The sequence below is a fragment of the Nomia melanderi genome, chromosome 8 (genome assembly GCF_051020985.1).
Source record: "Nomia melanderi isolate GNS246 chromosome 8, iyNomMela1, whole genome shotgun sequence".
NCBI classification, from domain to species: Eukaryota; Metazoa; Arthropoda; class Insecta; order Hymenoptera; family Halictidae; genus Nomia; species Nomia melanderi.
In genome coordinates, this window is record NC_135006.1 from 4745138 (window position 1) to 4760727 (window position 15590).

The window sequence follows — 15590 nt, forward strand, 5'->3', positions numbered from 1 at the left end:
GTTAAAACAAGAGCACACATGTTAATCATGCTTCATAGGTACAGAACACATCATTCGTACAATGTTACAAAACGTAAGTAGTAATAAATGTATATTTCTAGGTGTAAGCAATTAATGTCAGATTATTATAGCGACTAATATTAAAAGAAAAACTCTCTCAATTCAACAAAAGTATATTTAAAGTAAATATGGAACAAGTTCTCACAAATTCGTTTCACTGTAAATAACTTATAATACACCTCACAACCCACCTGATTACCACACGTCGACGTTGTCTCGACTTTCAATTCTGGCTGAACGATTATACAGGATTCTTGCGTACTGTGCCACGAATTGGGTTCCTCGGTAATTGTCGTCAGGGAAGGCTCAGTGTGTAACCTAGCATTATCGATCTTGTACGATCTTCTCGGTGGCGCTGGGGGCTTCGATCTTCTGACGATCGGCGAAGCAGGTGGTGTCGGTGTTGAAATACGATCCGGATGATCATTGGGTATTACTTCCGGACATGGTCCAATTAAAGACAACAAAATAGGCAGGAAAAATAAACCGTTCACCAACCCAATCCCAATTAAGCAGAGCAACACCAGGAAAAAGTATCGTACGATAAACTCGAACTCGGAGAAGGCTAACATTACGATAGCCAGCAGAGTCGTTAAAGCCCCATGAATTACAGGCGCATACATGTGTTCCAACGCTAGGCGGACCCTTCGATCTCTGCTTCCGATACTCGTGACGAAACTCTAGAAAGAAAAAAAATTATAAATAATAGTTATACTAGTCAATAGAAGTTGAAATTATGAGAATGGTCTCATGTGTCTTAATTTACGGAGTTAAACCTTTTCAGATAGAAATACTATTAACCCTTTAAAGACGAATGCCGTCATTTTATTGACATCAAGCTTTCATATTTCGAGTACGAAGTTGTGAACAAACAATTGATTTCTTCAAATAACAAGAGATCAGTGATTAGTTTTCTTTTTCTCTGGCATTTAAGACTTCGATGTACAATTTAATTTCCCTTGCGAAATGTTTTCAATACTTCAAGAAATCGTCGTCCGCAAAGGGTTAAATATTATCCATACGCAATGTAATTAGGAATTAAAAACTTAAAAAGAATAACTTTCACCAAAATGATCAGTTACATTAAATAAGTAATTTTTCTTTACTGTTAGAAACAGTTTTAATATTAAGTGTAGCTCTAATTAAATACATTAACGGCATTTTTTTGAAACATTATATTAGAATAAAAAATTAATTATTTTGCATGAAACATGAGACTATCTCCTGAAGTTTATGTCTGTATACTAACCAGACAAATATGCACCGTGAAGTGTACAGCAATACCAACGCTAACGACCAAAAGGACAGCTGGAACAGCGCTCAGTTTTATATCACATAAGCCCATGATCCCGAGAAGTTGTAAAACAACAGCAGCAAGCGAGGTACCAACTAACAAAGCAGCCCACAGGTTCAATAGCAGTATCCCAACTACCACGACACTGGCTGTCAGAGCAGCGAGTAAAGCAATGCCCAGACAACTCCTCAAGTCCATGTACTGTTCCCAAAATTGGAACGGTATGCCGGACGGAAAATTAGGTAGTCCCCGTTCTTCAAATTTTCTGCACAATCTCCTTACGCTACCTATCAGCTCAGTGATCTCTTGCGTGTCGGTGAGTTTGTGCAAATAAAAAGGCATTTGAGCATAAGTGAGAGGCATGCTCTTAGGGATTTTCAGCTCGTGATCATTGGTGTAGATCCACTGCCTTGGTTCCGGCCTCAAATTCGCTTGGGACGATCCGTAAGCGAGGACATCATTGGATACCCAAGCACTCAAATAATTGTAAAATGCACGAGGGTTGATGATTCCTTCCGAATCGACGAGTCTAACTTGCGTAACCAGCGACTTGTCGATAGGATTGTCAACATGGCCAGTCTGCACTAAAAGTTTATACGCGAGAATGGCCTCGTCGCTGGCGTTCTTGTACCACCTCTCCTGCGTGATACACCCATTGCTGTAGTCTTTATCGAAAGCGCTTTGCAGGCCTCTCAGCCAGTCTCTGAATAAACTCAGCCAGAACTCGGGCAGGCCACCGTTGTCATTCTTGATCACATTCTTTATCCTCATGAAAGCGTCGTGGTACTCGTACAATAACTTCTGGTTATTGGGATACTCGAAATCCCTCCCGGTTACGGCGTACATATTGTAGAATCCGAAGTGTTTCGCCTGGGCAGCCAAGAAAGCGTGTTCGTTGGAGTTCTGTGGAACCAAGTCGGTTAACTCTAAACCGTCATTCACCCTGATGGCTTGCCAGACACTACCAGCCAGAACCGCGATTAGTATCATCATTCCAAAGACCTTGGTTGCCGGTTTAGTGACGAACGGGGCGTAATGCCTGGCAGCCATTTGGGTCAACGAGAAGCTAAGGCAATCGTCCTGGCTGCAACCGGTTAGGGTGTCCTCTTCGCTGCATTGCTTGTCCAAGTCCACGTCGATGTTACCGCCTACCCAGGACTCGTTCTGCGCGTTCTGAGACGTCAGGATCTGGGTGCAGGTCTCGCGACGCTCCGGCGGGATCGCTCTGGTTACTGTTTGCTTCGCGGTGCCATTCCTGCTCGCATACTTGTTCTTCCCGGTATTCGAGGACGGTAGGCAACAACAGAACACGTCCGAGCGTCCTGAGCGGCGTCTTCTTAGGTCTAAGCTGACCATGGCTGGAAATACCAGCAACATGGCGGCAAGATTAAACAGCAGCAACACTCCAGCTTGCAGGCAGAACACTCGCAGGGCTGGAATCGGTATCAACGCCGCCGCGAAGAAAGCAGAGACATTGCTAATTCCTGCCAAGAGAACTGAAAGACCGGTCCGTTTCAGAACCACTCCAGTCTGTTCTCCGCTTGGAACTTCGTTCACTGATAATTCAGCGTACGTGTGCGTCAATAGGAACATGTCGTGGACACCGAGCCCTAATGCTAGGAACGGAACAATTTGAGTGGTCGCGGCGTTGAAGGGAATTCCCAGAAGGGCGCAGAACCCCAAACCCGCTGCCACCGTGGCACAGATTAACATCACGCCGGCTATCCCGACACCGGCTTGCGAACGTACTGGATCTTTCCATCGAAGGAGGACTATGCCTGCGTACAACAGCTGTAACAAAACATACGCAATTCGTATTGATATTAATACTACACGTTTAATGTGCGTAAATTCTTTAGTAAATAAATGTTGAAGCGTTGGCTGAATTGCTGGGAACTACTAAAATATACGACTCTATGATACACGATAAATGCAAGGGAAGAGAGTTAAGGAAAAGATATTGAAGCTTATTTGCATTACTCGTTTACACAGAATTTACAAAGAAAGATAATTCCAATACTTTTGCTCATCACTGTACTTTACAAACTTAACATTTTATAAAACTAATTATGTACCAGAAACTCTGGATACCATAACAGTTCGAGCGCAACATCCATCAACGTGCATCGAGTTTACAGCAACACTGTTACGTTAGAGTTTAGATCACATATTAGTGTCAAGTATGAGTAACGATCTGCTAATACTTTGAGAGAGGTTCCTAAATGGTTACTGACCATTATTGCACAGCCAATGGCGATCTTCATGACGGGCACCTCGCTGTACTTTCCGAGTATGTCGTTCATCGTTGTCGTGCTGAACGCATACAAATTGTACGGCGCCGAGCCGTTCGCGTCCAAATGCTTTTTCACCTGATTGCTGAACGCCCGTTGCCAAGTTTCAAGCACTTGGGACGCCTTCTCCTGGGACCAGTCGATGTGGTGTACCTTGTAGGTGCCGGCGAAGAAATCGTAAAGTTCTCGTTCACCCATTAGCTGCACAACGGTCTGGAGCGCAGCTGCACGGGTCAAGTGACCAGTCTTATTGTGCTTAGCGCCGCCGACGAGCAGCTCCTCGGGCCAATGCATATATTTCGCAGCAAAACCGTAACAGCCGCCTGTTAATTCCGCCCCTATGTCTGGTACCTGCCGAAAGAAACCGTATCGTATAAATACCTTCTCGAAATACTTGGAATATTCTTAAGACCACATAATTTTGGGTTTATATACGTATACCTAGAAAGGCCAAAAATAATGATTTTCTTATGAATATGTTTTATGCGAGTGTGCTAACGTCAAAGTGTATTCTTTAACACTAATACCGAGCAATTAGAGTGACTTATTTTGAATTTTGTATAAAAATTATAACAATACGTTTCTTGATATTCGAAGGGCGTCTTAGGCTTGTGAAAACGATGTTTCTACACGAATATTTGCTTCTTTAAGTTCGTACTGAAGGAGTAGAATTAGTGGCTCTAATGAAAGTTCCTCTTTTAAATTGTATTATTTTAAATAATGAATTTAATCATATATAAGCATAAAAATGGGAATCTTTTTTTAAACAATGTATCAACAGTTGTACTACTTTCAGCTACTTTTCTTACTACGTCTTCATCAATTTTCACGAAAATTCATCTATTAGACGTATAAAACACGTGCATTCTACTTCAGTTCATAAAATACTTCTAACATACTTCTTCAAAACAAGTTTGAGTAATAAATTTTTATTTTTCTTCTTACTTATTTTATTACCTAATCGCAGGTAATCTTGCTCGAATAACCGTGTATTCGTAAAATAAATAACTTCAACATCGGCTATTTCATACAGGACTCAAACGCGTCCCCATTTCCTAACAAACGTGTATTTGTCAGCCTCGCGTATTCTCACTGCGAATGAAAAATGTTGCCGAACCTTTGGCTAGACAACGGTATTTATAGCGCAAGGTAGTAACGCGAGGGAATCGCCTTACACTCGCGGATGATTTAAAGCCGGTCACCTGGAGGGCCGTGATATAATAGCCTACGTTAAAATATCACTTCGAATTTCATTAAATCGCGACACTAATGAATTGTGAATTGTTCAACGATAACAATGCGCCCGTTCGATACAGTGGTTAAGTATCTCCATGGATCGGGACTGTCTACGTTATTTATTTTGGTATGATATAAAGGGACATTGGACAAGGTCCAAGCAACTAGACGGCGACCGTTTAAAGTCCTGTCTGGTATGCTCCTTTTATAGGTCCCCATAAAATCTCGTTGTGAGGTCCGCGACACCCCAGGCTACCCTATGTCGTCTCACTTACGATCACGTTTTTCAAATTTCTCGGGGCACCGGGGGAACGCCCATTCGAACCCTCTTCCCGTCCAGAAACTATTCTTTCGACAGGCAAAAGAATTCCTAACGTGACTTGACACGGCTTCCAGATTCGGTCACGCGTCAGAGATCCGTAGATAGGCCGGTTGCCAGCTAACCAAAATCAGACGAGACCTTTGGTCGACAAATGAATTAAGTCCGTTCCCGATCTATCGCGGGGAATAAATTGTAACCTTGGCATTTTTATAGAAGCTCATAGGAAAAATGTAGAATTCAGGTTTTATCGTCTAATAAGCTCTGCGTTTGTGAGAATATACAGGAGGAAGGAGTATGTTCTTGATATGGGCTCGCCAATATGGAGGAGTAAGTGTATTGGCTAAAGAAAAAGTAATAATTCAAAAAACATTTTTTTGTTTCTTTCTTATTATATGTTAGGGTATAAAAATATTTGATACTGTATAGTTTATTATTATTAGTTCAAACCAATATATATTATTAGCTTATTAGAGTATTTATGGCAATACTTTATAATTCTTTGTATCGAACAATTCGTTGAATGTAAAAATAAATTAAGCAATAGAATTTTTACGATTAAAAGTTGCTTTTAGAGTATAGTTAGATTCTGTAATTAAAAAAATAACTAGCTTTTGTTTGGTAACAATGAATGTTTCGTAAACACTGTACAACAATATTATTACATACAAAGAATCTGAGAAAAAGAAGGATATATTAATGAAGGCAATTCGAAAACAGTTGTTTCTTTTTTTTTTCAAAGATCAACATTAAAATTCATTAATGTTTCGAAATCTTGCAACAGAATCAATGTATTCTAATAAAATCAGAATCCTCAGTGGTCGACTATGCTTCGAAAGAAGCAATTTCGATTATTCGTGAAATTCCATTGGACGTCGAACACAGGTCACACATCGAATGAAACCTGTCGGTTTCAGGATCGCCGCTTAATTATGTAAGTACTCTGTAATTATCAATTAATTATCCGACAAAGAGAGGGAAGGTGCGAAGACCGAAGAAATTTCGAGTTCGCGGAAATCGGCGGGATAAGAGGGCGAAGAAAAATGGAAGTGAAAAAAACCGAAGGGGAGAGATACGGTGGCTCGTTGATCGCATACTAACGAGGTAGTATTAATTACCAGCGATTAAATCGTCGGGCATTGCATAATAATTAAGCAAATAATCGAGTCACGACCGCAGAAATTGGGGAGCGCACATTATTTGCCGGCAGTCTCTAACTTTATTCACCTTCAGCTTCATATATACTCTATCTGTACAAATTTTCATTGAGGTTATAAAAATTCAATGAATATTAATTAATGATGACCGTAATAATAATTTATATTCGATAACACCGAAGGAATATATTTTAAATAAAAGTTAATTATCATTCTCCGGGAATGAACTTGAAAAATAAGAAGAGAAACTACTTGCCACTTATTCCAATAAATTTATGGCGAGCCGACAGTTTGATAGATCAATTAATTATTAAAAGTATTAAAAGTTACAAATACTTTATTAAATTTCTTCAATATACAAATTTGTTATAGTATACTGGAACGCAATACTAAATTACAGCTACTTGGTACCGCGAATAATTTCTCCTCTCTTCTGAAAATATTATCCCAAAGTATGATTGCATAAACGGAACGAGTGCACTCGTTATGCACGATTTCAGTTAATTGTTATATCGTTATCCCTCTGTATGTTTAGTGGTTCTACCTGGTTAGCTCCCATTGCATTTACTCGTTTTCCTGTCTGCTAGTTTCCTATGCTCGCATTTAGCTGTGCTCAACCTAATAATTATAAAATTGGTATCTTCTACGATAATTCTATGTACCAGTTTAGATTTGATAACTGCAGTTACACTGCACTGCGCCTCTCGCGTATTTTGTGCGTCACAAGTCGCGTGATGTTCACTGTTACATAAAAATTTCAAATACTTTTTGTTCATTGTATCTTTATTATTGTGTCATTCTTCGAAAAATTAAATACGTCATAAATACAACTTGTATTTGTCAGTATAATTAAATATACAATATAAACAGAAGCAGTGTATTCGATTGAAAAGGCGTACAATGTTTTATACCCTAAACCAAATTTTCAATTAGTTAACAACCTTGGACATCTATACGTCTAAAAACATTATAGATAAAGAAACAAACGAAGTAACAAAAAAATTGTTTAAGATGCAGGAAAGCTGTTAAATGATTTCTTTGAATCTCTAGTTAACACTGGGTATTAAGATTTGTTCCAGTTTCAGATATTTGATTGTATTATGAGCTGAATCATACGATGCAACTTACAAGGGAATCATTTTCAACCAGCACACATCGATTTTGATGAAACTTGTGTGAGACGTAGTTCTTAAGAAAATATTTAACACGTATTTTTTCTTATCGCCCAACATCCACTTTGAAGGGATGAAAACACATCTCGAAGTTCAATATCTCTGACATTATTATTTAAATTGTTCGCTTCAAAATAAACAATTTAGATTTATTTTTTACACACACCAGTTTCAGAGATATCGTAAAAAATATATTTTCAACTCTCAATTTTGAAGGATGTTTCTAATCAATTTTTCAACTCCAAGGAGATGCAAAAAAGAAATTTAAATTGTTTATTTTGAGGCGAACAATTTAAACCCGAGTGTCAGAGATATTGTAAAAATATATTTCGTAACTCTCAATTTTGAAGGGTGTTTTCACCCGTTTAAAGTGGATGTTGTTCGATAAGAAAAAATACGTGTCAAATATTTCCTTTAGAACTATGTCTCACATAAGTTTCATCAAAATCGGCGTGTGCTGGTTAGAAAGGTTCCTTTGTAGTTGTAAACGCAGCTTTACTCTCACCGGTGCAATTATCATCCGGTATAATTATACCGAACCACATCCGAAATTTGTCACGAAGCTCCGTGAAAGAATTCCAATTTAACGCGATTCCGTTTCCCGATATCCGAGCATCCTTTAATTCTCCGTGCATTCGCGGCGCGACACCCGCATGCCAACAGAGCCTACGTGTAGCGATAGAGCCCACCCAACGTGATTATTGGCCACGAGTATCGGTTCGCGTTGCCTTCTCCACGTCACGATGTCTTTCTCAATGACTTTTAACGTTCGCCCAGCGAATGCTGGATCTACGCCGACCCGACTCAGCATACGACAGTAATTACTAGACAGTGGCTCTTTACACATTTACGGGAAATTTGAAAGTGGAAAATTGCACAGAATGCGCATAGTAGAAAAAAATGAATGGAAAAATCATGTTCACCAAGAAAACTTTCATCGTCTACATAATTTTCATCGTCAAGTTCACCAGGAAACATTATTTTCTACCTTAAATATTTTCCAAATTATATCCTTGAAAATTTGGATGTGCAGGAAGATCCACAGTCTAGTAATTATCTCGACCAACGAACCATTCGAAAAATAAATTTTCCAATTAGGATCTTTAGATGTTAGGTTGGCCGTCTTGTCTCATTTTTTAATGTAGTTCAAGGGCGAACTTCACTGTACCATGTTAAACTTCATTAAAGTGTGGTTTGCCTGTTTTGCTTGATCATTTTCTGTCTTCTTCCACTATATTTATTTTTAATATTTGTTCTAATATATACTTTCTATTTTGATTAATACCGAACTTTTCATTAGATACTATTATTGACAAAATGGAACAATATAATAGAATATCTGAATATTTTTATTCCAATTCTGGTGATGCTTGAAAGGAATGCAAGAACTATCCATAATTCTATCTATATATAAATTTGTAAGTTATAGTCGATATTTTCTTAACACGTTACTTTTTTCGAAGAAAGATTTTCAATTGCGGATACGATTATCTCATTTCTTCATTTTATAATATATTGAACTAACATTACACTCAAATTCGCTAGCGCGCAGCTTCCTTTATAACTACAGCAACATAATGAAGTTTCGCCCCAAGAAGATACGTTAATTAATGAATGTTTAATATTTATTTTATTTTTTTTGCAATGAAATTAAACGTTGACTCTGCTTCAGCATAAGAAAATATGGTAGAATAAAATGGTAGAATAAACTATTAACGGTGTAACGATGAGAAGCAAATGTAAAAGAAGAGAACTGTAATTTTCTAAAATATTTAAATACACATTGGAGCTATTGAATATCAACCGGAACAGACATGAAAATTCATTTCGATTCCTGTAATATTAACAATTAATGTTTCGTGACGTTAAGCTCGCAACACCAGTCGATTAAATACGTATATCGGGAAATTATAATTTGTTTCATTGGATTTGTTAGTGGCAGCTGGTTGTTTTTTTTATGGATCAAGACAGATTTAGCTTCTTAAGGAGGCGTTTTAGCCCGTCGGCATTTTAAACATTCCCGTTCTTTTACCAGTGCTTAATGAAATTATTATCTGACTCATTATCCGATTGCATAATTAATGAAGACTGGCTTGGGAGCCGGGGATCGATAAAATCATTGATGGAGAGCAGATATGTGATCTTCGAGGGACCGGAAGCTGCGGTTGGGGAAACTCGGTGACTCAGGAAGCAGCTGCAACCCTCTCAGCCAGCAAACGCGACGATCATGAATTTCGGATATCCTTATTTTCGAAGCGTCATGTATACAATGTTGAAAATTAAGTAATTAAGATCTCTAAAGCTGACTATTTTGTTTATTTCCTAACACAAGACTATTTATAATTTTCTTTTGTCAACGAAATTATATAACAAACAACATTAAGCAGAATTTTTTTTAAGAATTACACAATATCATTCTACAATTACAAAACGACCTCGAGGTTAATTACATTAGTAATACCTCCCTGTTCCCTCTATTTATACACGAGCCTCGTTTACAAAGCGACAATTACCAAAACAAAACAAATGTAAAAAGCGTTTTGTTTTCACACCGAAAATAAATAAAATTGTCACATTCATTAGCTACTTCGAAGAACTTTCGGCAATTGATAAAGGTTACTTTTATCTCGTGAGCAACCCACATATGTAACAAGATCACGAACCCCCGAATTATCGTCGCCTCGCAACTTTTCAGTTCTTTCACCATTTGTCTCGAAAGAAACGTAGATTACCACTTTCATCGGCAATTGTACCTGGGGTACTCGCCAACCACATGTTCAAGCTTTTCCAAGAAACATTTTGCTCAATGATCACGCTAAAAACCTTCCATCGCCGCCGACGAGTGATCGCACCGCGGTGTGATCATTAAGTATAATCACTTTAAGTACAGACGTTCGTACAATGTATGGAAATAGATGTAGAAATTAGGGGTCGGAAGAACACGAACACCAGCACTTCACGAGAAGAAAGGTACGGAACATGAAGGGTAACGAAACAAAAGGAGAGAGAAAGCTCGGAAAGAAAATAGGGAGAGAGAATAGGGGGGAGACGGGAAGAGGGAGAGGGAGAGGGAGAGGGAGAGGGAGAGAGAGAAAAGATTATTCCTCCCTTTTCTCTCTTCGCCGAGATCGGACGACATAAATCCACGCTTTCAATTATGCGAAATTAATTGACCGCGCCTTGTATCTTCCCTCTGCAATCTCTTTCTCCTTTCGCCGCCGCGGTCTCTGTCTCTCGTTCCCTTTCGTGCGCGCGCGAAGTAAGTGCACGCGAGAGCCCGACCGTATTTGCGGCGCGCACCTTTGTATATAAATTTCATTATACCCTGTCTCTTTCTCTCTCTACCTCTCTCGTACTCTACACCCATTCCACTTTTCCTTTTGTTCGTCGGGTACTTTCTTTTATCACGGGAATGAAGAGGTAATCTTTGTGAATCCGCTCGCAGGAAGGAGGAGAGAAAAGGGAAATAAGCGCGGTTTGATGGAGTCGCGCGCGGGATAAGGGTGGCGCGTAATATCGCGCGTTTAGCATGAGTTATCTCGAGAATAAAGTATTGGCACGCTCGGATACGATGGTAATGAGGATGGAGTGAGATAGGGTTGGATTATACGAGCGTGTAGGTGTTGAAGGTTTGAATTTGTGAATAAATTTCAGATTTTCAAGTAGTTTGTAAGTGAACTTTAATTAAATTTTTGTAATTTTGAGAAATTTCGGAGAAACATAACAAGAAATATAGTATTCTCTTGTTATAGTCACGTTGTACAGAATTATTATAATTATGTCACCAGCTTTACCCTATTTGTATGAGTAATTGACTGCAAACTGATTGTGTTTCAGTCGTGCCAATGAAGAGAAAATGATATCGCTTCGCCCATGAGCAAGTGAGGAGGTCAATATAGAAATGAATCACTAGTCAAATAAACGAACGCAGAACCGTGCTCATTAGTCTCTATACTTATTGTACCAATTTCGCCAAGAATATTGCAATTTGTGATAAAAGATTCATTTATTAAGATTAAAGACTTAGTGATTTAAAAAGTGATTTAAAAAATTGTGAATATGGCCACTCTAAAGTTATGAATAACCAGCCAGTCATTCACTTTTGTAAGGTAATATTATTTACGACATGATCATAAACGATTATGGTTCACCCTAACCATACCAGAATATATTAACCAAAATTAATCGTAACATAATAGCTATCAGAATTTCCTGAATTACAAATCGAATTGATTACAATAATTAATATCCAATTGTAGATAAGTAAAAATAAAACGAAAATATTAACAATTTTCAATACACAAGCATGTTTATATATTAAAGTGTCTTTACACAAAAAATTCTTTTCATAATAATAAAACAAACTTTACAAATTTCAGAAAAAAAACAACCCTTTACATCCCTCATTTTTCCCATAATTTAAAAAAATACATCAATTAATTCTTCCATTATCCTCAAGAAATTTTCAAAACACCTTCACAGCTTTCCACCCTTGAAGCCAACCTCCAATATTATCGTTCACACCGTCTCAAAGCAACAGTGCAATTTGCGGAAAACGTAAACAGCTTTTAACCCTTTGCACTCGTATGTCATGTTAGAGATAATAATACAAATTTGTCATAGAACGTTGAAAATTGTTTAAAAAAGTACCACACTTTAGAAGATTATAAAATTTAAATCCTATTATAATAATAATAAATAAAATAAATATAAAACGCTGAATTCTATTGCTGTAAATTACTTTAACTCATTTAACTAAAAGTAAATACAAATTTACACCCAACAACACTGAAAATAAATCGAGTGCAAGTGGTTAAACTAAAGGAAACCGGACAATGAACACTCAGTTTTGCAACGTTCCATTCCGTTAGACAGTATTTTCAAAAAGAAAACAAAAACGAAGAAGCTCGTCGGAATGTTTCCGGCGGCGGAGCGAGGTACAGACGGTCTATCTTTACCCGTAATTTCTGCGAAGTGATTATGATTTGTCGTTACGCGGGTATAATTCATCGGGATCTGGCCTGTGCACGTGCAGCCGACCGGAATCCGGCTATATGTTAATGACAGTGAAATGACGGCCGCGTAATGTGTCGGTCGGTGAAAACGGCGTGGCAGTGTGCGTGCGCGCGAACGTGCTCCTCGTGCACACGCGGTGACCACCGGCGTGGCGCAATAATGACGCACATCTCTCGATTTTATTATTTTAATGCACCTCTGGCCGCGGCCCACGCGACTCGCATACGCATCGTGCGATTTCGCATGGGAATGGTTTCATTCAAGGCGCGGTTGTCCCGTTCCTTCTGACTCGCGTCGATTTGCACGCGACTTTACGGTCGAAAATTGCTCGTTTCGGTATCTTATTACGCCCCGAAAATTCGTTTCCCCGTGAGAGGCCCGGGGTCCCTTGCGAAACCATCAGCTGCCCGACCCGCCAACTCCGACTCGAAATCGTCGTTGATCGGCCCACGTAATCGTATCGAACAACGATTTGCCATTCTTCGGAATTTTATTCGCGCGCGCGGTTCGTGAATCGCGAAGTGTCTCTGATTGAGTTTTCGGACGGATTATGGAGATTTTATTTGGGAATTGTGGACGGACCTTCTTCTTTTTTGCGGCTTCACGGTTTGTGCCCCGGATACGTGATTGGTATTGTTTGATTCTTGCGTTGGCAACGAAAGTGTCAATGTTTGTGCAAATTTTAGTGTTAGTACGGGTAACTCTCATAACACGGTTTGAGAGTTAGAGAAATCCCCGTGCGAAGTTTAAAGTTTTTAAGAGCAAAATTTGAAATTAGAAAAATTTCTGTACAACACGGAACGTATTGAGCGTATACGTCGCATCAGATTTGCTTGCAGAGTTTTGAAATTTATTAGAATTTGCAAACTTATTTTGTTCGTGGAGTATTAAGTACACTTTAAAATTTCGTGTTTTCTTTTTATTACATTATATATAGATTACAATTTTAGAAATAGTAATTATGTTTTATAATTTTTGGACTCTATCTCTATTTTTTCACTAGTTCTTTATTTCGTATAACATGGATTCGCATAACACGGCATTTTTAGAAACATAATAACCGTGTTATACGGGGTTACCTATATATTTTTGTGTGCATTCTTTGTATTCGAAGCTAAAATCAATGTGAAAGTGTTTGTATAATCGAAATCCAATGCGATTCTTTTTTAATTTTCTGAAGAAAATAAAGTTGCGAAAATAAAGACAGTTTATAAGAGTTTGTAGCAGAAGGTTGATGAAATGTAAACGTTAATTTCTTTCTGTTGAACATTACTAGGGGAGTTAGGAAAATTTACTTTTTGTGTTATTTGTTTGTATAGTTTAATTCAAAATGTTTGTATAGTTTTTTTCAATTTTTTATTGTAATATTTTTAAAACTTACTATATCATTCAGTACATGTTAAATCGAAGTTCCAGTGAACAGATTTCACTTAATAAGTACTTTCTTAATCTAAATACATTAAAAACTACTATTAATCAAAGGTAAATTCAAGTACAATTACTTCCCTATATCAATCTAAATTTAAAATTCCAAAATCCCATAATCTGGGATACAAAAAGAAAACATTTTCTCGTCTCGTTTAATAGAATTCCTATCATGTCGCATTTCCCGAGGCCTAAGGCGCGTGAAAAATTTCAAAATATTCGAAGGGGTCGCATGAATAGCCGACTTCCGTATTCGGGTCGATAGATTTTACCGCGGACAGCTGACTTCCTCTGTCTCCATCGGCCGTCGCCTGCATCAGCATTCACCTTTGATTCCACGTGACGAGAAATTCTCAATTTCGGTCGCGCCTTACGTACACACAATTTCCAAGTGCGCTCAATTAAGTATTCATTACCGTGGTCGTCGGCTTCGAGTACGGAATACTCTGCGGACATCAAAGCGAAATGGGCGTCGGTGTCCGAGACCCACCGGTCTCGCCACGTAAACGCAACCGGTCGCCATCGATCGCAGAATTACAATTGGCCTATCATTATTCTGTGCATCGATCTTATGAACGAATTTTACCGTCCGGCCACACTTTTACATTGTTTCATTGCAATCTAAGCGATTATGTCGCTACGAGTCGGTATTTTCATAGCAATTTAGTCTACGTGTTTCATCCATCGAATCTCTCGAATCAATCCTTTGCGAGAGGAATTCTCTGTTTTCCCACTGATTTCCTTCATACGCTCTTTAGAGAGGTGCGTGTACTTCGTTGAGAAATAGAAATAAAATGGTATGGCTATTTTCATGAATTTTACAGTTGTCACTTAAGTTTACTTGTTGTTAATGTACGTTAGTTTTCTATATTTCTATTTATTCTTGTATAGTGGAAAATATTTTTGTTAATTGTGTGAGCAGTTTTATTGAGACGTGATGCTAAAATATGTTACGGAATTGATTGTTCCACTTTTTACCATTTACATGTTAATCGAAATATTTCCAAGTTCAAGAATAAAATATAGCGATTAAATACGAACAAAGTAATTGATTAAAGCTGATTGAGAACAAATTAAAGACAAAAACATCGTATAATACAAACTTTTAAATAATTCGTATTGATATTTGTTATTAGATACTTGCTGTACATACAGTAACTACAAACGTTCATACAATTTGGAAATTGTGCCCTGTCAAGCAAATAATTCAATAAAAATTTTTCTAATAATAATCTAATCTAATAAACTTTTCTAATAATAATCTGAATTTTAAAATATTCAAAATAAACTGTTAAAGAATTGCTGTGCCAAATAATCTTTTTCAATCCAATGCAACACTCGATGTATCTAATAACACCAAACCATCCAGCGTAATCCTAAAAATTCCAAAAATCCTCGACTTTTAATATTCAAATCAAAAACATCATTTCTCAATGAACCTTTCTTAATTACTTTCGAATCAACAACAATCCCATTTCAATGCAAACAAAATTGGATTCAGTCCTCAAAAATTTTCCTTCGTACAGTATTAATATTAAAAAAAACAACGTCTTTGAATACTGCCTCCAAAAATAATCTCGAACTCGAATTTCCGAATAGCTACCAATCGATTTCCAATAC

The 15590-nt window shown here is 37.8% G+C and overlaps 1 protein-coding gene across 3 annotated transcripts in view; it reads right to left on the reverse strand.

The window, feature by feature from the left end:
* ptc (protein patched) overlaps positions 1-15590 on the reverse strand; it is a 69055-nt gene that overhangs the window by 2345 nt on the left and 51120 nt on the right. For 2 of the 3 annotated variants that reach the window (XM_031975730.2, XM_031975729.2), the window contains exons 7-9: positions 3589-3996; positions 1310-3145; positions 252-740 (exon numbers count right to left, since the gene is read on the reverse strand). In XM_031975730.2, coding sequence (XP_031831590.1) covers positions 252-740; positions 1310-3145; positions 3589-3996 — 2733 coding nt within the window. The remainder of the gene's footprint in view (positions 1-251; positions 741-1309; positions 3146-3588; positions 3997-15590) is intronic. The other variant, XM_076369794.1, reaches the window with a different exon arrangement.